Below are 21705 nucleotides of genomic sequence, written 5' to 3' on the forward strand. Positions count from 1 at the left end.
CACAACCCTAGCTCCCCCATGTCCTGGTCATGTTTCACATGACCATGAACTTGACCATTCTCTGGTCCTCAGCTCCTGGGCCCACATGCAGTCATCTGTGGCATGAGTGAAACTTAACAGGAAGAGGGTGGTGATTTTGGCTCAGTATCAAGTTTTAGTTTGCTTTTGTTGATTTTTTTTTATTGTGGTAAGGTACACATGATATACAATTTACTATTTTAATCATTTTTAAGTCCAGAAGCATCAAATACATTCAGATTGTTGTACAGCCATCACCACCACCCGTCTCCAGAATCTCTTTCAACTTCCCCAACTGAAACTGCCTATTAATTAACAACTCCCCATTCCTCTCTCCCTCACAGCCCCTGGTAACCACTATTCTACTTTCTGCTTCTGAATTTGACTGCATGGAATCATACAGTGTTTGTCCTACTGCAAATGGCTAGTTTCACATAACATAATGTCCTCAACGTTCATCCATGTTGTAGCATGTTGTGTTCATTGACTTGTCATGTGTTTGTTTTGTCTTTAGATTCCATATATAAATGAGATCATATGGTATTTGTCTTTCTCAGTCTGAATTATTTCACTTAACATAACATCCTCTTGTTCCATCCCTGTTGTTGCAAATGGCAAGATCTTATTCTTTTTTATAGATGAATAACGTTCCATCATGTGCTTGTCTGTATGTGTACACACACACACACACACACACACACACACATATATGTATGCACAACATCTGCTATCCATTCACCTATAGATGGACACTTGGGTTACTTCTATGTCTTGGCTATTACAAAAATGCTGTAGTGAATGTATATTACCTTTTCAAATTACTGTTTTTGTTTTCTTCAGGCAAATGCCCAGAAATGGAATTGCTGGATCATATATGGTAGTTCTATTTTTAATTTTTTGAGGCACCTCCGTACTGGTTTCCACAGTGGCTGCACCATCTGCATTCCTACCAACAGTGCAAGAGGGATCCGTTTGTCCATATCCTCTCCTTGTTATATCTTTGTCTTCTTGATGCTAGCCCTTCTGGCTTATGTGAGGTGATATCTCATTGTGGTTTTGATATTCATTTCCCTGCTGATTAGTGATGATGAGCACCTTTTCCTGTGTTTTTTAGCCATCTGTATGTCTTTCTTTGGAAAAATGTCTATGCAGGTCCTTTGCCCATTTTTTAATTGGATTATTTGTGGGTTTTTGTATTGAGTTGTATGAGAGTTTTATATATTTTGGATATTAACCCCTTATCAGATACATCATTTACAAATATCCTCCGCCATTCAGTAGGTTGCCTTTTCATTTTGTTGATGGTTTCCTTCACTGTGCAAAAGCTTTTTTGTTTGATGTAGTCCCAGCTCTTTGTTTTTCCTTTTAATTTGCCTGGGGAAGCATATCCAGGAAAATAATGCTAAAGCCAATGTCCAAGAATTTACTGCCTACGTTTTCTTTTAGGAGTTTTAGGGTTTCAGGTCTTAGGTTTAAGTCTTTAAGCCATTTTGAGTTTATGGTTGTGTGTAGTGAAAGAAAGTGGTCCAGTTTCATTCTTCTGCATGTAGCTGTCCAGTTTCCCTAGCACCATTTATTGAAAAGACTATTCCCTGTTGTTTATTTTTGCCTCTTTTGTTGAAGATTAATTTATTATATAATTGGCCGGTTTATTTTGGGGCTCTTTATTTTGTTCTGTTTATCTATGTGTCTATTTATGTGCCAGTCCCATACTGTTTTGATTACTATAGCTTTGTAGTTTAGTTTGAAATCTGGGCTTGTGATACCTCCAGCTTTGTTCTTTCTCAAGATGGCTTTGTCTCTTTGTGGTCTTTTGTGGTTCCATATAAATTTTAGGATTATTTGTTCTGGTTATATATAAAAAATAATATTGGTATTTTGATAGGGATTACATTGTATCTGTAGATTGCTTTGAGTAGTATGGACATTTTAACAATATTAATTCTTCCAATCCATAAGCATGGGATATCTTCCTATTTATTTGTGCCACTTTCAGTTTCTTTCATCAATGTCTTATAGTTTTCAGAATATAGGTTTTTCACCTTCTTAGTTAAATCTATTCCTAGGTATTCTATTCTTTTTGATGCAATTATAGATGGGATTGTTTTCTTGATTTCTCTTTCTGTTAGTTTGTTATTGATGTATAGAAACACAACAGATTTCTGTATATTGATTCCATATCCTACAACTGTACTGAATTACTTTATTAGATCTAAGTTTTTTGGTGGAGTCTATATATAGTATCATCTGCATGTCATCTGCAAAAGTGGCATGCTTCTTCCTCACCAATTTGAATGCTTTTTATTCCTTTTTCTTGTCTGATTGCTGTGGCTTGAACTTCCAATACTATGTTGAATAAAAGTGGTGAGAGTAGGCATCCTTGTCTTGTCCCTCATCTTAGAAGAAAAGCCTTTAGCTTTTCATCGAGTATGATGTTAGCTGTGGGTTTGTCATACATGACCTTTATTATGTTGAAGTGTGTTCTCTCTATACCCATTTTGTTGAGAGTTTATCATGAATGGATGTTGAATTTTGTCAAATTTTTCTGCATCTATTGAGATGATCATATAACTTTATCCTTCATTTTGTTAATGTTTTGTATCATGTTGATTGATTTGTGAGTGTTGAACTATACTTGCTTCCATGGAATAAATCCCACTTGATCATGTTGAATTATCCTTTTAATGTATTTTTTAATTCAGTTTGCTGATAATTCATTGAAGATTTTTGAATCTGTGTTCATTAGGGATATTGGTCTATAATTTTTGTTTGTTGTAGTATCTTTATCTGGTCTGGGTATCAGGATAATGCTGACCTAATACAATTAATTTGGAAGCATTTTTTCCTCTTCTATTTCTGGGAATAGTTTCTGAAGGATAGATGTTAACTCTTCCTTAATTATTTGGTGTTGCCAAATTCACCTGTGAAGCCATCTGGTTCTGGACTTTTGCTTGTTGGGAGTTTTCTGGTTACTCATTTAATTTCATTACTAGTAATTAGTCTGTTCAAATTTGCTATTTCTCCCCGATTCAGTTGTAGAAGATTATATGTGTCTAGCAATTTACGCATCTCTTCTAGGTTGTCCAATTGTTGTCATTTTTTTAGTAGTCTCTTATAATCCTCTGTATTCCTATGCTACCAGTTGTAACTTCTCTTGTTTCCGATTTTATGTATGTTGGTGCTCTCTTTTTCTTGATGAGTCTGGCTAAAGGTTTATCAATTTTGTTTATCTTTTCAAAGAAACAGCTGATAGTTTCATTGATCTTTTCTAATTTTTTTTCTAGTCTCTATTTCATTTATTACTGCTCTGATTGATCTTTATTATTTCCTTCCTTCTGCTGACTTTGGGCTTTGTTTGTTTGTTCTTTTTCTAGTTCCTTTAGGTGTAAGGTTAGATTATTTGAGATTCCTCTTGCTTCTTGGAGTAGGCCTGTATCACTATAAACTTTCCTCTTAGAACTGTTTTGCTGTGTCCCAATGATTTTTAACCATTGTGTTTTCATTTTCATTTGTCTCCATGCATTTTTTTTTGCTTTCTCTTTGATTTCTTTAACCTCCTCTTTGATCCATTGGTTGTTTGGTAGCACATTGTTTAGCCTCCACATGTTTGTGTTTTTCCCAATTTTTTTTTGTAATTGATTTCTGGTTTTACACCATTGTGGTTGGAAAAGATGCTTGATATGATTTCAATCTTAAACTTATTGAGAATTATTTTGTGACCTAACATATGATCTATCCTGGAAAAATGTTTTATGTGCACTTGAAAGGAATGTGTATTCTGCTGTTTTTAGATGCAATATTCTGTATATATCTGTTAAGCCCATCTGGTCTAATGTGTCATTCAAAACTGCTGTTTCCTTATTGATTTTCTGTCTAGATGATCTAGCCATTGATGTAAGTGGGATGTTAAAGTCCCCTACTATTATTGTATTACTGTCAATTTCTCTCTTTATGTCTGTTAGTATTTGCTTTATGTATTTAGGTGCTCCTGTGTTAGGTACATAGATATTTTCAATTGTTTTATCCTCTTGTTGGATTGATTCTCTTACCATTATATAATGCCCTTCTTTGTCTCTTGCTACAGTCTTTGTTTTAAAGTCTATTTTGTTTAAGTATTGCTAACCTAGCTTTTTTTCTCTCCTTCCTTCCTTCCTTCCTTCCTTCCTTCCTTCCTTCCTTCCTTCCTTCTCCTTCCTTCCTCCCGTCCTCCTTGTTTCTTTCTTTCTTTCTTTCTTTCTTTCTTTCTTTCTTTCTTTCTTTCTTTCCTTCCTTCCTTCCTTCCTTCCTTCCTTCCTTCCTTCCTTCCTTCCTTCCTTCCTGGCTTCCTTCCTTCCTTCCTTCCTTCCTTCCATTTTTATGGAATATCTGTTTCAATCCCCTCAGTTTTCATCCCCTATGTGTCTTAGGTCTGAAATGAGTCTCTTGTAGGCAACATATAGATGAGTTTGCTTTTCTATACATTCAGTCACCCTGTGACTTTTGATTGCAGCTTTTAATCCAGTTACATTTAAAGTAATTATTAATAGTAGGTGCTTGTTGTCATTTGTTAATTATTTTTGTGATTGTTTTTGTAGTTCTCCGTTCCTTTCTTGTTCTCTTGCTGTCTTCCCTTGTGTTTGATGACTTTTAGTGTTATACTTGAATCCCTTTCTCTATTATAGGTTTTTGATTTGTGGTTACTATGAGGTTCATCTATAACATCCTATGTATATAGCAGTTTCTATTAAATTGATGGTCATTTAAGTTTAAACACATTATAAAAGCACTATTTTTTTTACTCTCCCCTCCACATTTTATGTATATGATGTCATATTTTGCATCTTTTATGTATCCCTTGACTAATTTTTGTAGATATATAATTGATTTTACTACTTTTGTGTTTTAACCTTTATATTAGCTTTATAAGTGATTGATCCTTTGCTATATGTTTGTTTTTACCAGTGAATTTTTTTCTTTCATAATTTTCTTGCTTCTAGTTATGGTCTTTTCTTTCTTCTTTCTGAAGAATTCTCTTTAGCATTTCTTATAGGCCAGGTGAGCAAACTTTTGTTTGCTGGGAAACACATGATCTCTCTTTCCATTCTGAATGATAACATTGCTGGGTAGAATATCCTTTGTATAGGTCTCTTCCTTCCAACACTTGGAATGTATCATGCCATTCGCTTCTGGCCTACAAAGTTTCTGCTGAAAATTCAGCTGATAGCCTTATGGGGCTTCCCTTGTGGGTATCTTGTTTTCTTTTGCTGCTTTTAAGATTCTCTCTTTATCTTTAATTTTTGCCATTTTAATTATTATGTATCTTGATGTGGACTTCCTTGGGTTCATCTTGTTTGGGGATTTCTGTGATTCCTGGACCTGGATGTGTGTTTCCTTCCCCACCTTAAGGAAGTTTTCAGTTATTATTTCTTTGAATAAGTTTTGTGCCTCTTTTTCTTTCTCTTCTCCATCTGGGACCCCTGTCATGTGAATGTTATTTGCTTGATGTTGTCGCAAAAGTACCTTACCCTATTTTAATTTTTTAAAAATCCTTTTTTCTTTGTACTGTTCAGTTTAGTTGTTTTTTTACTACCCTGAATTGTAGGTCACTGATCTGCTCTTCTGCATCCTCTGTTCTGCTGTTGAATCTTCTAGTTAATTTTTCATTTCACTTGTTGTATTCTTCAGCTCCAACGGGTTCTTTTTTATATTTTCTATCTCTTTGTTAAAGTTCTTACTGAGTTCTTCCACTCCTCTCTTAAGTCTGGGGAGTACCTATGGACATTAATTTGAATTCTTTATCAGACAGATTCCTTATCTCTGTTCTGTTTAGCTTGTTTTCTAGGGTTTTGTCTTGTTCTTGTGTTTGGATCATATACCTCTGTCTCCTCACTTTGTCTGATTCTCTGTTTGTTACATATGGATATATGTGGTGCTCCCCTAAGTGGGCTGCAAGCGCCCTCCTGTTGTGACTGGGCTGACTGCTGAGGGTGCAATGGTGGGTGGAGCTAGTTTCCAGTCTGTCTGCAGGCACATTGGTGGGCTGGGCTTGCCTCACATGCAGTGGGCTGAAAGAGCCAACTGAGCTACTGTGCACACTGGTTGGTAGGGCTCATTCCCCACTCCCTGGGTCAGGATTTGCTCTGGAGATGTGCCAGTTCTGACCAGAGCTGCCTGCTGGGTGTGGCAGGTGATAGTCACTCTGGAAGGGCACAGATCCTGGCTGGGGCTGCCCAGTGTGAGAGCCGCTTTGGAGGGGCACCTGCTGATGGGTTGGGTTGAGTGGGGCTAGTCTGCAGGGAAATTTGGGGGCAGGGCAAGATGCTAGCAAGGTAGAGGGAGAATGTCAGAACTGGCTCCCACCAGAGTCTGCCAAAGCAGAAGGAGGACAAGAGAAAGAGTACCTGCCAGCACTTCCATTCTTGGAGAAAACTCCTACATATCCTGAACCCTCCAATATACATCCTAAAATTAGTCAATAAGTCCCCTTCATGAATACCCCAGGCACTTTTTAAACTGCTACTTCTGTGCTGGGTCTTGGGCCCAATGATATAGTGCATTGGCCCTTTAAGACTAGAGACTCGGTTTCCCTATAACCCTCCAGCTCTTCTGAAGGCAGGCCCTGCTGATTTTCAAAGCCAGACATCGTGGGGGCTCATCTTCTCTGTGCAGGTCCTCAAGGCCAGGGGTGCCTGGTGTGGGGCTGGGTCCTCTCACTCTGTGCCTGTGTTGTCCCTCCTGTTCATGGGTTGCCACATGGAGGGCTGCATTCCCAACTTCATCTCTTTGGCCTTCTTTTCATGTCTTTAGCTCGGGAAGATCTGTTTGGCCAGTCTTCAGGTTTTCAGAGTGAGCTGTCACACATGTAGGTGTTGCCTTGGTGTGTCCACAGGTGGAGGTGAACTCAAGATCCTCCTTCTCCACTATCTTCCCCCATTCTCTTCACTGACTTTTGACCAACACATTCAAACTTTAATTTTGTGTAGGGAGTTTCCTAGTGTAATCCATTTTATGGCATCTAAATGACTTGTGTATTTGTTTGTACATATATAATGTGCATTAATACATGGGCATGTATAGCGATAGAGTCCACATTTACCTCCACGAGTGTATTAGTCTTCAAGCCCTGTGATTTGAAATCTGCCCTACCAAACTGAGGATACAAAAATGGCATCCTGGTGTTGAGTGTGCGCTGGGTATGTGGGATCTTCCAGGCTCCATCAGGCTCTCTAACGGAGCTCACTTCCTTGCCTCTTTTCTCACAGGATTGGGCTACTCTTTGGACATAATTCTAACCCAGACCTGATCAAAACAAACCCACAGCTCCCTAAAACATGCATGACATTTTAGAAATTCCAGGTTCGTGGAGTGCCTCTCTTCAGATGGCCCAGACACCTCCATCTGTTAATCCATGCTCATGTCACACGAGGCACAGGTTATGTTGGTCCCATTCCCTGTGCCAGGCACTGTGCAGGGAATACAAAGATGAGAGACCTCGATGCTGCTCTCAGGTCTCTGAGGGTCTGAGATAGGTGTGTGAACACTCTCCACGTGGTAGGAGAAGGGCTGTAATTGAGGTACACATGCTTACAGGATTGGGGGTGCTGAATCCCCATCCCAGATTCTGCCAGGGTAGGACTCAGTTTCTCTACCTACTGAATTACTATCCCCTACCCTGCTTCATAAAATCCCCTGAAGTCCTGGGCAAGAGACTGCATCCATGGTGTGGTCCTACCCCTGAAAGTAATCAAGGGCATTGTAGCTTATGGCACCTTGGCTGGGCTCTCAGGACCCCCTCACTGCAGCTGCGTGTTTGCAGGCTTCCCTTCAGGCTCTTTGTGTAAGCAGTGGTGGGAAGCCATGCGGTAGCATTCCTAGTGGGTCTGTGGGGACAAGGCTTCGGGGCTGTTTGAGCCCGACTTAGGCCTTGGCCTCCACCTTAGGGCTCCCTTTCCTCTCCCCCTACCCCGACAAGAAATCATGGGGGATTGGAGAGAATCCCTGCCTTGTAGTGGGGAGGATTCTGGCGGGTGAATTACCTCCCCCAGGAGTGGGGTACAGCCCTGTGCGCTGGGGTGTGCTGAGGCTGGGCCTAGGGCATTTCAGGACCTAGGTCAGCGCTCTCCCGTGTCCAGCAGGGCTGGAGTCTGCAGCCCCGCCCCAGAGTCTGAGCAATTGCAGCCATTCGTCACCCTCACAGAGCATTGCAACTTTATGCCTACGCATAAAAACTGGAGGGACTCATCCCAGAGTTTGCTGCCGCCGCTGCCGCCGCTGCTGTTAGAACAGTTTTAATTAGCTGCAGGATTTTAATGAGCTGAAATCAAGAAGAACCCCATCTCAGAAGCAAGCAGGAGCCGCACACACGGAAGAACTCGTCTGACAAAACAGATGGAGGTGGTGTTCTCAGGGGACTGGGCTGTGTGCTCCGTTTCGGTGAGGAGCAAATGAGTTACTGAGGCCAGGAGGCTGCCGAGGAGAGGCGGGAGGTCAGCCCCAGCGCAGGAGCCTCGGCAGGGGCAGAGCGGAGGCACAGCCCCCTCTGCCGCTCCGGTGGAATGCTTGGTGCCGGATTCAAGGTGACGGCAGTGCCTGGCTCCATTCTCCTCAAGTTGCCATAGCAGCCTCTCTCCCGATGAGCAGCTCCTCCTGGAGCCCTCAGCCGGGAGGGACGTCATTGTTCGCTCCTGCCCGTGCAAGGAAGAGACTGACTGGACAGAGAACTTTCTGGGGCCCGGGGTCCACACACCAAGTGGGTGCTCCCATGGGCACATGGCCGGATGCCTCCGGCCGTCTCCAGTGGGGCACGGGAGCGGGTCCTCACAGCCAGAGGGGGTCCTCTGGGTGACTGGGGGAAGCATCCAGGCCTTGGAGCAGCCGCAGCCAAGCGTGTCCTTGGAGCCATCCGTCCATCCGCCTGCCGGCCTGTCGCCACTGGAGGTGCGTGTGTTTTGGCTGAATTCCCAAGTCCTTGCTTGTGCCCTAAAGTGAATTTTCCCAAGAGACAAATTTTTAAATCAGATAAATAAGGAAATGGGAGGAATCCTTGGCCTTGACCTGTGTCCCAGGAGGTGTTTACAAGATTAATTGGATTTTTTTTTTCTTACAGTAAAAAATTGGCAATGCCATTCAGGCCTCAGGGAGAGAAAGCCACTGGGAAAACGAGGGATTGTGAGCACAGGACCTTCTGGAAACTGAGTGGGCTGTTTATTTTTCTTGCCTCACTCCTCCCTACTCCACCCCCAGTTATTTGAATTGTCTTATTGTCTGTTGGTCTTGGCAGAGAGGCAGGGAGGAAGGGGAGGGTCTTCCACTTGTCATTGGAGCCGAGTGCGATGCACTGTGTCCCAGGTGGGAGCAGAGGCCTGTGAATGTGTTTACGGGGCCCTGGGCAGCCGGGCCCCAGCCTGTGATGGATCGTAGGGTCCACTTCCCAGGCAGCAGCTGGACTCCCAGGAGAGGGAGATGAGCAGCCTTTGGACCAGCATCTTCCCATTGCCTTGAAAATAACGTGTGACTTTGAAGACAAGGACCCTCACAGGAACAGTAGGGGATCAGATGTGCATACTCTCTGAAGTGTCTGGTGATCTCCTAGCTCCCCTCCACCTGTAAAGGAAGGAGGTTCCTACAGATTCTGTGATGTTGGCCCCCTCCTGGGGCATTGAAGACCCAGCCAGACTGCAAACCAGTGACCCAGGAGGGGAGGCATGCTAACCTTTTGATTCCCATTTGCACAGAGCAAGGAGTTAGCTGGGTAGGTGGTCTCCAGTGAGAACAAACACCGAGAGGAAGGTCTCAAAGGGGAAGGCTGAGGTCTGATGCTTAGGGCTGGCCGGGGAAAGCGATGCATGGCTCTAATACCAGCTTCCCTCCCTTCACAGAGAGGGTGCTGTGTTCTCGTGGAGGGGGGCGGGTGTAGAAGGGTCAACAAAAAGGGAGGGTCTCTGAAATCAGACACTTGAGTCCCTGATGCTCTGGCCATGGTGAAGGTGCAGGTCCTGGAGCTGGTTTTCTTCCCCTCTCCCCAGATTTGGGGGCAGAGATGTGGTCCTCATCCTGGTTCACGCACATGGGCTGCTGGGGCCTGGTTCCACATGGTGGGTTTGGTTTGGGTAGGTTCAGGAACAAATGAGGACAGGTCGTTGCTGCGGGACAGGGGTAGTCAGTACTGGCTTGTATGGTGACAGTGTGACAATTAGGGAGAAGAGGGGGCTGGCCAGTTCTTTTGTAGTCACTTGTGTAGTGCTATTGACCATAAATAATGCAATGATGATCTCATGTGCTTCTGAGTCCCCCCCCCTTTTTTTTCCATCAAATAGAGCCTTTGGGTTGAGATTGGGTGGCATTTTATTAACAGTTTTGCCAGGTAGCCCTGTGCCCTAGCCGTAAACTTGCCATTCTTTTTCCCCTCCTTCCTCTCTTTCCCTCGCCCTAGGTCAGATTGGTCTCCTGACCACGTCTGTCTGACTCAGGAGGCTGGTGTGGCTGCAGGCAGTGTGTCACCACCACGGCCAGGATAATCAGGGTTTTGCAGCAGTTTCTTTACAGCTGGGGCCTTGCTGGGGCCTGTTGATGGAGTGTGTGTGCCGTGGCATATATGTGTGTGTGTGTGTGTGTGTGTGTGTGTGTGTGTGTGTGTGTTAGTGCATGTGCCTCTGCCCCAGAAAGGTCTTGAGCTGCGCCCCTTGCTCCCTATCTGAGGGTCTTGTCCTTGATGAACCAGTGTGTGTGACATTTTTCCCACTCTTCTGACTCCTTTCTGTGACTGCATGGGCCCCCCCAGGGGTTAAGCCAACTTCTCTGGGGCAGGAGGGCCCAGAGTGAGGGCCAGAGAGAGCAGCTCCGTCTCCCCCCATCCTCTCCCACACCTTGGGGCTGGCCAGGGTGGTCCCAGCACACAGTGCCTATCATTATGAAGGGAAGGGCTTGGGAGATCTCAGGACACAGGGCATCCTATGGGCAGTGTTGAGAGTGACCTTGCCCTTCAGTGGGGCCTGGGCCTGCATGGCTGCACCTGTGTCTCTGCAGGACAATGAGCCAGGTCCCCAGGACCCATCCCGGGCAGCCGTAGAGGGAGAAACCACAGGCCCCCACGAGGGACTCCAGGGTCTGAACCTTTGGGGACAGGTGGCTGCCTGTTTTTACCCTGTGTAAGCCCCGTGGGTGTCCCTGGCAATGGCAGGAAGCAGCAGTCTTTCTTGGGGTGGGGCGGGGGGGAGGCCATTGGAAGGGAAGTCAGGGCCAACTTCAAACCTGGAGCCAGCTCCAGAGACAAAACTGAGCCCTGCTCAGCGCTGCCTCCCAAACATCAAAGCTGGGAGGTCGTGGGAACCACCTGCTCAGCACAGCCCAGAGAGCCCGGCGTTCAGGCGCGTTCCCCGTGCATAGAGGCCTGGGGCAGGTTAATTAAAGTTAACTGAGTGAAAACATAATTACAGTGACTGCAGAGGGGAGAAACCCAAACCTGCAATTTAACACTCTTCAGCACCAGAGCTTTGCTGAGGACAGTCTAGTCCTTGGGAATCTTTGTCTGGGCCTGGGAAGGAAGGGCTCCTCTTACCACTTCCTGCCTCCTGCCCCCCAGGAGCATGAGGACACAGAGGGACCATAGCTGGGGCTTCCTCCCCCAACACCTGGGTGCCTGGTCAGGAATGGGCGCCCTGACCAAATTACTGTGCCTGAGAAGACCCCCGGCAGGGAAATGACCCTATGCCAAGCAGCACATCTGGCCTGGGGTCCCCGCCACCCAACTATGATCTCAGAGGCTGCTGGAAGCTGTCCCCCTGGCCTCTACCTCCCTGAGCACTGCCCTGTGCCAGGGCTGCGGAAGCTTCCTACAAGCCTGTTTTGGTAGAAAGAGGGTGGTATCTCTAAGCCCGAACTTAGGAAGGGGCAAAGACAAGGGCACAGAGCAACCTTCCACCACCAACAGGGGAAGTTCTGGAATGCCATGTAGCATGGCCTCCTGTGCAGATCCCTCTCCGGCCCCTATCCTGCTCCACCCATGCCTCCCCCTGCTGCAGGAACTTACATCCTTCCTATGAGCAGATGGCCTTGGGGTGCCCCCCCCCCTTGACCCGCAAGCTTGGCCCATTTGGAGTCACTGGTTGGTATTTCTGTGCCCTTCAGGAGGAACCAGGGGGAGGGGCAAGTCACCTGGGCATGCTCTGGGTCTGCAGTGGCCAGAGCAACAGGTGTCACAGGGATGTTGTCACCGGTCTCTGAGCCTGGGATCTGTCAAATGCAAGTCAGGCTGCCTCAGCTCCAGGCCAGAGGGCCTCATAGTGGGAGTAACCGTGATCAGGCCAAAGCTTCAGTTCCCACTGATGCGACGGACTATCCAGTGGGGTCTCCATCCTACCAGCCCATCTGTGGGTCAGGGCGGCACAACTCTGGCTGGTGAGGGGAGCAACCAGGAGGGGGAGTCTCTGTCCCTGGTAGCCTCTGGGCCTGGGAGGCTCCTTCTCAAAGTATCTCGCTCTGTGGAGACACTTGTCCCCAGCATCCTGCAGGGAGGAGCCAGGGCAGAGAGATCCAAGAGCTCCTCTGTCCACCAGGACAGTTATAAGGGACAAAGGCCCAGATTGCTGCCTCTTCTAGGGGCGTAGACCCCTTCTAGGGAGCACACCTGCTCTGTTGGAAGCTCGGAGAGCCTGGACAGTGCAGGGCCCATTACAGGCTCTGGGTCTCAGGGCTCCAGCCTGGGCTTCCCCAGGCAGAGGCCGGGGAGTGTCTCTCTCCATGATTTTTCTGGGGGTGCAGATACAGGAGACCCTGCTGGGAAGCTGGTGTCCCAGCAACAGGTAGTGACTGGACTTCCCTCAACCTCTTTGGGCTTGAAGGATGCAAGGGACATACCTGAGTACATTCTAAGGGATGGAGGGATCCAGGGATTATGCTTGGTCATAGGCAGTGACTGGGGCCTCAGCCCACGTAGGATGCCCTGTGCCTCAGTGATGGACCATCTTTCTCCCCATCTGCCCTGTAGACTGTGGCCTGATGGACGCTTGGTGTGGATGATGAGGGAAGAACACACCTCCCACACCCGAGAGGTGAGCCCGGAGCAAGCCCCGGATGACCCCACGAGCCGGAACGATGCGGCTGGCCTGCATGTTCTCATCCATCCTGCTGTTTGGAGCCGCAGGCCTCCTCCTCTTCATCAGCCTGCAGGACCCCACGGAGCTCTCCCCTCGGCAGGTGCCAGGTGAGCCCTTGCGCTCGGCCCCGCCGCCCACTTGCCCCAGCTTTCCTGTCCACAGTGCAGGCCTCCACGGCTGCCCTGGTGCCCAGTCTGTGCTGAAGGTCCCCGGCAGGCAAAGGAGGGGTCCTGGCCTTCTACTGGCAGGCATCAGCCTCTGGCCTCTGGCCTCTAGCCTGTGGTCACTCCTCTTGAAGTGAGGGCCAGGCTGCCTGTCTCTCAGCCAGTTGTTGCTTTCGGTGAAGCTGAGGCTTAAAGAGGATTCTGCCATCTCTTGGGGCCTCTCCCACACTGTCTGGGACATCAGAGGGTGAATGGCTTCTCCTTGAGCCTGTGGCCCCCATGGGACTCTGTTTCTCTGCCAGCCCTGGAGCCCCTCGAATCCAGCCCCTTGGCCTGGGCCCCTCCTGCCTTTGTGAAACTGAGATTACCCCACCTCCCACCTGCATCCCACACGTCCCTCGTGAGCCACTGAGGGGAGCACCCTTCATGACTTACAGAGGTCTGCTGAGGACAGGTGGGGTGCAGCGAGGAGACAAGGGGAAGGATGGTTCTGGAGCCTCAGGCAGGCAGAATGTGGAGAGAGGAGCTTAGGAGGGTGCCTGCTGCTCAGACACAGCCCTTACTCGTCTCTCAGCTGTGGGCCTGGGGGCCTTTAGCAGGGAGGTCTGTGAAGACACCCATGTGCTCCAGGACGAGGACAATATGGAAGAGTAGAGGCTGTGGATTTAGGCAGAGAGATTCCTGCACCACTCTTGCCTGCAGGGCTCACCCTATAGGAGAGCAGTGCCCAGCCCTCCCCCAGCCCCACCCTCAGCTCTGGCTGCCTCACCCCTCCTAAGCACGGATTGAAGGCCCATAGGCATCAGGTAGAAAATCAGAAGGGGCACAAGGAGACTAGAGCAGGGGCCCTGGGCCTGGTAGCTGCTACCAGAGGCCCCAGTCGGGGAGGCCAATGAGTTCATTCTTTCATCAACTAGAGGCAGCCAGGGCAGTGGGACCCCAGGAGACAGCAGGCAAGTCACAGGTACTGACTCACACCTGGGCTGGGGCCTCACAGAGGGTGGGGGAGTGGCTGTCAGAAGTGGTTCTGGCTCCTCCCCGGCTTCTGAAGCAGCAAGGACATGTGACCAGGCTGGCTCCTCTGTGGGGACCTCACAGCCTCACGTGAGCCTTAGAGTGGCTGACGGCCCTATGTCGGCAGAACCCAGCCCCATGGGTCAGGCCGGCTGAGATTGGCATCCCCAGTTGTATGTTATCTGTGCAGAAATGAGGTCCTGAACAGGGGTCCTCAAGTATGGCTTGGGGTAAATGGTGTATCCTTGGGGGTGACCCATGGATCTTTGGTGCCTGTCTTGGTGTGTGTGTGGTTGGGGCACACACATGGGCAGAGGGTCTTTGTGTTTGGGGTCTGTGCTCTGTGGGACAAGCCCGGGAGGGAAGGCGTGAGCGTGCCTTTGGGGCAGAGCCATGCCCCCGTCCATGGTACACTGCTGGGACAAATGCTATATTCCTGGGTAGAGTTGGGATCTGGTGGCCGGGATGTGTGTCCTGCCATGTTGCAGCCGGCCGTCAGATCAGAGTGCTTGATCTTTGTGTGTCCTGTGGGTGGCAGATTCTTGCCCCTCACACCAGCTGACCTTGCCCTGCACACTGTCCCTGAACATGTGGATCTTTTCAATCACCAGTGGGGCCAGGGCCCACAGGACGGCTAGGATCCAGGGTGGAGTGACGAGCCAGGAGAGAAACCAAGAGCCTCGGGCTGGCAGGGTGTGTGGGATGACACAAAGCTCAGAGGAGTGTCCCTCTACAGTGGGGATAGCGTGGGCCTGGCAGACCGTGCACAGAGCACACTTGGGGCTCGAGCCGTGTTCTTCTGGCTGTAAATGGAGCTGGACCACTTTCGCCACATGGCGGGTGAGAGGCAACCTTGACGTTCTACGTAAATCACATCAAACGCAGTCATAAAACTTTAAGTAATGCTTATGTTACTTTCCCTGAGCAAAGTGTTCCTGACACAGGCTGTTTGTGTTGATTTGTTACTATTCATTTATTCTTTCCCTGTACTTCTCACAGCAGCCTAATTGTGATTCGGTACCAAGAAAGCAATATCAAAGTAATTTTCCACAACATTAGTTACAATTTTCTTCTGATCTTTCAAGTGAAACAATCCCATCCTGTTGGCTTCTCTGAGCATATAAACCTTGATTACATTTATCTGTTGGAAACCAGTGCTTACAAAGTGTATGTATCCAGTTGCGTGGGTGGGTGGCCCCCAGAGCCTGGACAAGCCTTCTCCCTGTGGATTTCTGCCTGTGGGAGGTACAAAGTCAGGAGGCTGCCCTGCCATCCGGATTGGGTAAGGCCATTGGGAATGCCATCTACAGAAGAAATTCCACACAGGCTATACTGGCTGTCATAGTGGCAGAAACTTCCCTGGGAACGCAGTGTCCGGGAGCCACTGTTGGTGGCGTTGACCAAGGCAGAGGGCAGAGGGGTTGGGGCAGCAAGTGAAGATCCAGAAATAAGCTTGAGAGTGGGAGAAGGAGCCTTTAGTTGCTTGTGGCCCCTCGGAGTCGGGCGTTGTTCAGATTTCTCCTGCAGAGTTATTAGGTATTAATAGCATCTGAAGCTCTCAGGGACCAGACAGCAAACCTCGCCTGACTCGTGCATTCGATGGAATCATATGGGCTTGCCAACTTTTGTAAATCAAGCCATTTTTCCAAAATGTTTGATATATTTTAAATCAATCAAACCTCTTGAAACGTGAATAGCTGCTGGTTAACCTGTTGGGTAAGATTAGATTTTGGTGTGCATCAGAGAATTCACCTATCCAAATGATTTTCCAGTCTCCAACATTGCCAGGCCACAAGGCCTCAGGAAACTCACTTCTTGACTCAAGAGACTAGACTTGCCCCTTCTGTAGGTGGAAGACTCAGAGAATAGGCAAGAACCTGGAATAACACATCCCAGCCTGCTGGCCCTGGAGAGGCAGAAGACAGGCTCCACGTGTGTGGCTGTGCAGACTGAAATTTTATGAGGGGCCCCTCTTTATGAGCTTTTTCTTACGGAGGGTTTAGAACCGCCCAGAGTCGATGAGAATAGTACGATGGCGCCACGCACCCAGGACCAGCATGCTCCAAATGCAGTCAGGCTGCCGCACCTACGGCCACATCCTCATCTGTCCTGATTTTTTTTTTAATTTTTTTTTTACACTTTATTTATTTTTGAGAGAGAGAGAGAGAGAGAGACAGAGCACAAGTGGGGGAGGGACAGAAAGAATGAGAGAGAGAGAGAGGGAGAGAAAGAGGGAGGGAGACACAGAATCCAAAGCAGGCTCCAGGTTCTGAGCTGTCAGCACAGAGCCCGACGCGACATGGGGGGCTCGAACTCACAAACTGCGAGATCATGACCTGAGCCAAAGTCAGAGGCTTAACTGACTGATTTTTGAAGCCTGTGCCGGTACCATATCAATTCAGCCAGAAATGTTACGATGTATTTCTCACTTTAAGAGATAAGAACTCTGTTTTAAAACTTTCAATAATTCTTTACTATCCAGCGTTCAAATTCCTAAGTTGAATCCCAACTCTTATAAATACTTTTATTTCCACTTTGTTTTATCCAGTATCCGGATACAGCCCGCACACTGCAGCTCAGAGGATGTCTTTCAAGTCTCTTTCAATCTGTAATATTCTCTCCTCATCTTGATTTTTCTCTTGCTATTTATTGGGGGAAACTGGGTCACAGGTCCTACAGAGTTTCCCACCATTGGGATTTTTTTTTTTAACGTTTATTTATTTTTGAGACAGAGAGAGACAGAGCATGAATGGGGGAGGGTCAGAGAGAGGGAGACACAGAATCCGAAACAGGCTCCAGGCTCCAAGCTGTCAGCACAGAGCCTGACGTGGGGCTCGAACTCACGGACCATGAGATCATGACCTGAGCCGAAGTCAGCCACTCAACCGACTGAGCCACCCAGGCGCCCCCCATCGTTGGGATTTTTGTTGGTTTTATTCATTTGGTGTCGTTGTCTTCTGTTCTTTGCATTTCCTGTAAATCAAGTAAACCTAGCAGCTTGAACAGACAGAGGTTTCTTTTCTTTTCTTTTCTTTTCTTTTCTTTTCTTTTCTTTTCTTTTCTTTTCTATTCTTTCTTTTCTTTTCGGCAAGAATGTCCACGTGGTCATATGTGCTTTCATCAGGAGGCGCATATCTGCCTGGCTCTCTTTTGCAATGTCAACTAGCCACTGATGATGCACCTAGATGTATCCATTCTTCCGGGCTACACAATGCAGTGCTCTGATTTCATCATTCCTTCTTCATTCTTTTAAGTGGGATGGATTTTGTTTTCATGGGACGAGGGGAGTCGTTGGTAGTGACCCAGGAAGCCAGGGTGACGGTGGATTGATTGGTTTATTCATTGGTAAATAAAAAAAAATTAAAACTTGACCTTCTGATACAGATTCTGTGGTTAACACACTACGAGTTATTTCTTTTTTTGATGTTTGGTTTCTAGAGTGAGTTTTCTTAAGGCAGGGCCACCCCATGTTTCAGGGAAGTAGCTCTTTGCTTTCCTGAAGCTGTGGAGGTGTGGATGGTGGAGCTGGGGACTGGGCTGATGCTGGGGTGTCAAAGGGGGAGGCAGCTACAGTGACAGCAGGGGTCCCTTCCTGCTCAGGGGCCCCGAGTGCAGACAAAGGGACTGGACAGCCCCTGGTGACTTCCTGGTCTACAATAACCTGCTCCCGGGGCATTCCTTCCACAGCACAAGGGCATCCAAGGATGGTAATAATAACAAACATTGACCAGGCTTTTACCATGTGCCAGATCTTGTGTCAAGCACTTTACAGGTATTAATATGTATAATTCTCATAGCTGATTATTCCCATTTACAGGTGCAGTGCCGAGCGGTCGCTTGCGTGGACACACAACGGCACTGCTGCCACTCTCAGGCACCTTACATGTGTTTAGTACTCACTGAATACTTTCAAAACCCCAGGAGTTAAGTACTATTACACCATCTGACAGATGAGACTACTGAGATAAGAGAGGTTGAGAGCCATGCCTGAGGCCACACAGCCTTGGGATTCAGAGCCAGGATTTGTCCTTAGACAGCAGGCTGTCGCCACTGCACCTGCTGCTGTCCTAACAGCTGTGATGCTCCATATTGTCTGCTCTGGGCCCAGAGCAGAGCCTGGGCGGAGAGAGAACCTGGATGAAGATTTGGAGGCATGAGGGAATTTGGCATGGGAGGAATTCCTGGTGGATTAGGGGCAGGAGTGTGACCCGGGGATCTAGACTAGTACTGCAGACATGGCCAGTCCCGGGGCCCATAAGCCCTTTTTTGGAGCATCTCAGAGGAGCGAGCCTTTGCTGCAGGCTGCGGGGAGCCCCGGGGATCCTGAAATGGGGGCGGCTGTTAGAAGGCTCACTTTAATGGCTGCGTGTTTGGAGCTGTGGGCAGGAGCAGGGGAGGGGAAGAGAGTGCGAGGAACCGCAGAGTGGTGTGGGAGAGAGAGCAGGGACCGGAGAGGGTAGATTCGGGGTGTTGGGGCAAGTACACAGTGGGGATGGTGATGAGGGTGAGGGGGGCTGTTGTCTCAGTTCAAGATGCCTCTGGCTCTGGCAGATCGAGACGGGGGTACCACTTACCGAGGCAGGACACGCCAGATGGGGAGCAGTTTGGGGGAGGGGGCCAGAGACCACGCATTTTGTCTTGGGCAGGGGCATCTGAGTTGCTGGGCGGAGTTGCTCTGGATTCCAGACACACAGGCCGCAGGGGACGAGAACCAGCAATCCATCCCCCCCCCCCCCCCGCCCCCCGCCAACCCCATCCCTCCTCCACCCACATCTCTGCTCTCAGAACGCACACTTCGCTCCTTTGGTCTCAGACACCTGAGGGCAGTAGTGGCTGGAAGAGCCAGGAGGGCTGCCTGGAGGAGGGGAGCTGTGGTTGTTAAGAGGTGACCACGTGCTGACCTACGGCGGTAGCAGAGAGTAGTGAGACTGTCCTGGAGCCCGGGTCTCTCTGCAGAGCACACGGTGCTGACCATCTTGCCTAGTCTCTTACCGCTAGAAATCAGCAGCGCCAGAATTCCCACGCCCATGGGCCCGACCGACTCCAGGGCTCCTGTTTTTGTTCCCTGGAGGCAGGGCTGTGTTGGCTGGAGAGAGTGTGGCCCTCACTCTTGGTCCCATGGTTACCAGGGACGCACAGCCCTGCCAGTGCCAGATACTTGTCTTGTTTGTCTTGTTTCTACAGCAACTCTTTGTCCAGGTATGTCCCCTCAGAGCCCTGAGAACACCCCGGGTGGGTCAAGGCCACAGGAGTAACTGCTGAGGGGCTCTCAGAAACTCCCCACTGTGAGGCTGATGGACCAAGCAGAGGTATGGTGGCTGCCCCTCCTCTGCCCTGGCACCTGGGCCAGGCTGGTCTCAGGGGAGGGGCAACCTGCTGGAGCCAGGGTGTCTGAGCTATGCTCCTTCCGGGCCATGGGAGCCGGCAGCCCCTCCAGCTTCCTGGAACCATTTGCTTTCCCCGGGCAGGTGGGTTTTATTGGAATCCTCTCGAGTCTGTTTCCTGAAACCATTTTCTAACGGCATTGCGGAACATCATATATATTTTCCACAAACCTTGCGAGGCTGACACATCCTTGTTGTGACTGTGAATATCAGAAGTGACATGTAATTGCAGTGATCCATCCTGTTAAGTAGCTGGCAATATATCATTGCAAAATCAGCAGGGCTGGGACTCTCAGAACCCGGTGTTTCTGAACAATGCACCTGCAGCATGTTCAAACTCTCTTACCAAACACCGCCGAAGGCTCATGAGGGCCGCCTCGCCCTCCCTCACCTTGCTTTTCTGTGACCACAGCAAAGAAAATTTTACTCTAGGTAAAACCACCCTCTGAGTTTCCCATTCTTCGGAGTGCCCTCTCCTCGGCACAGAATGCATTGGAGTCAAAGTCAAGGCTGGGGGTCAGGATCCTGGTAACAGTGCTCCTTATAAGCATCACCCTTGGACTTTTTGGGCCCCTCCCTTTTCCTTGTAAGCTCCAGGGCAGCTCTGAGGGGTTCCTTCTGGTGCCGTGGGGTGGGCAGTGAGCCGGGCAGCCCAGTCATCGCTGTGTCGGCAGGGGAAGGAAACCCGTGGACTCAACAATTGCAGGATTGGAGACCCAAGTGGCCAGAAGCCCAAGGATGCGATGGCTGAGCCCACCTTGATGGGGCGGGTGCACTGAGGCAGGGTCTGCATATTTCGGGGTTACTACTCACACTTTGTTCTGTGCTAATTCTGGGGTAGTGCTGACTTAGACTCTGGGGTGAAGGGTGCCTTGTGGATGTGCAGAGGGCAATACTGATGGAGGGACAGACATAGGTCCTGCTGGAAAAGGGGGTATGGTATTAGGACACTCAGCCCTCAAGTGTGGCCACCTGGAGCCCACTGATTTGGTGGGCCCCGGGGTGCTGGCTTTGGAGCTGAGTCCGGAATCTGCTTTTGGAGGTGGGGCTTCATGACAGACCCTCCCTCCTGCCCTCCCTGGGAGGCCATGTAGGCCCAGTCTCTACAGGGAGACCTTCTCTGTCCCCACCCTCTCACACTGAGGCTGGGGCATCCCCAGTGGCACCCCCCGGCCCACAGCTCCCCAGCATCTGCTTCTCTGACTGGGCCTCAAACATCTCCTCCCCTCCCTGCAGAAGACACCCTGGGGGTCTCCAGCCAGAACCTCACTTTCCTTTGGTGCGTTAAAGTATGCTAAATGAAAAATAATGAGCCTGTAGGAACTAATAACAGGAATCACCTAATTAAATTAGGAAACAGACATCCTATCGCTGTAATCTGAAAATTGATATTAATAGAAAGTGGTCCCAGAATTGTTATGCTAAAGGTTCCTAGGGGTGGGGAAATTAAAAAGGAGAGCAGAACGGAAAATTGGGACAATCGTATCCAATAAGAGCAAGACTTAGGTTTTATAGGAACTAAAGGAAAACGCTAAAAATAGAAGACAGGATCATTGTGTGGATCTAATGAAGTAATGGACAAACATGGCTTTGAAAGCTACAGAGCTCCACGTGCGTGTATGATGATAATTTTTTAAATGAGACAATGTAATTAAGCTTCAGTGTGCATGAAACGTGGTGATAGTTACCGTTTATTGGCGCCTGGCACTGTCCCCAGTGCCTTTGCTTGTTCCTCCGCCTGTGAGGCAGGCATGATTGTCCTCAGCTCAAACTCAACAGAGGGTAAGGTGGTTGCCCAGAGTCCTGTGGCCAGAGTGGCCCGAGCCAGGATTCAAACCCAGATTTAGCTGGTTGCAAAGCCCCTCCCCAGCTCACTCTGCCTTCCTTGCCCATTGCTACTAGTTGGTGTCGTGGTCTGCATTTCTTGTATCTTCTGATGTTTTTCTGCCGTTTCTTCAAAGTGCATTTCTTGCTGACACCCAGCGGCAGCCCCAGCCCCAGGGTCCTCTGGTGGCTTGGGTAACAAAGCCCACACAAAGCCACCTTCTGAAA

General features: G+C 48.7%; 1 protein-coding gene across 3 annotated transcripts in view; it reads left to right on the top strand.

The window, feature by feature from the left end:
* Positions 1–21705, top strand: part of CHST8 (carbohydrate sulfotransferase 8) — a 127203-nt gene that overhangs the window by 50828 nt on the left and 54670 nt on the right. The window contains exons 1-2 of one of the 3 annotated variants that reach the window (XM_027044579.2): positions 8164–8934; positions 12983–13198. In XM_027044579.2, coding sequence (XP_026900380.1) covers positions 13069–13198 — 130 coding nt within the window. In that variant the 5' untranslated portion in view covers positions 8164–8934; positions 12983–13068. Of the gene's footprint in view, positions 1–8163; positions 8935–9327; positions 9749–12982; positions 13199–21705 lie in introns of those variants that run through there. The other 2 variants (XM_053210312.1, XM_027044578.2) reach the window with 2 other exon arrangements.

This window comes from Acinonyx jubatus, chromosome E2 (assembly GCF_027475565.1).
Source record: "Acinonyx jubatus isolate Ajub_Pintada_27869175 chromosome E2, VMU_Ajub_asm_v1.0, whole genome shotgun sequence".
NCBI lineage: Eukaryota > Metazoa > Chordata > Mammalia > Carnivora > Felidae > Acinonyx > Acinonyx jubatus.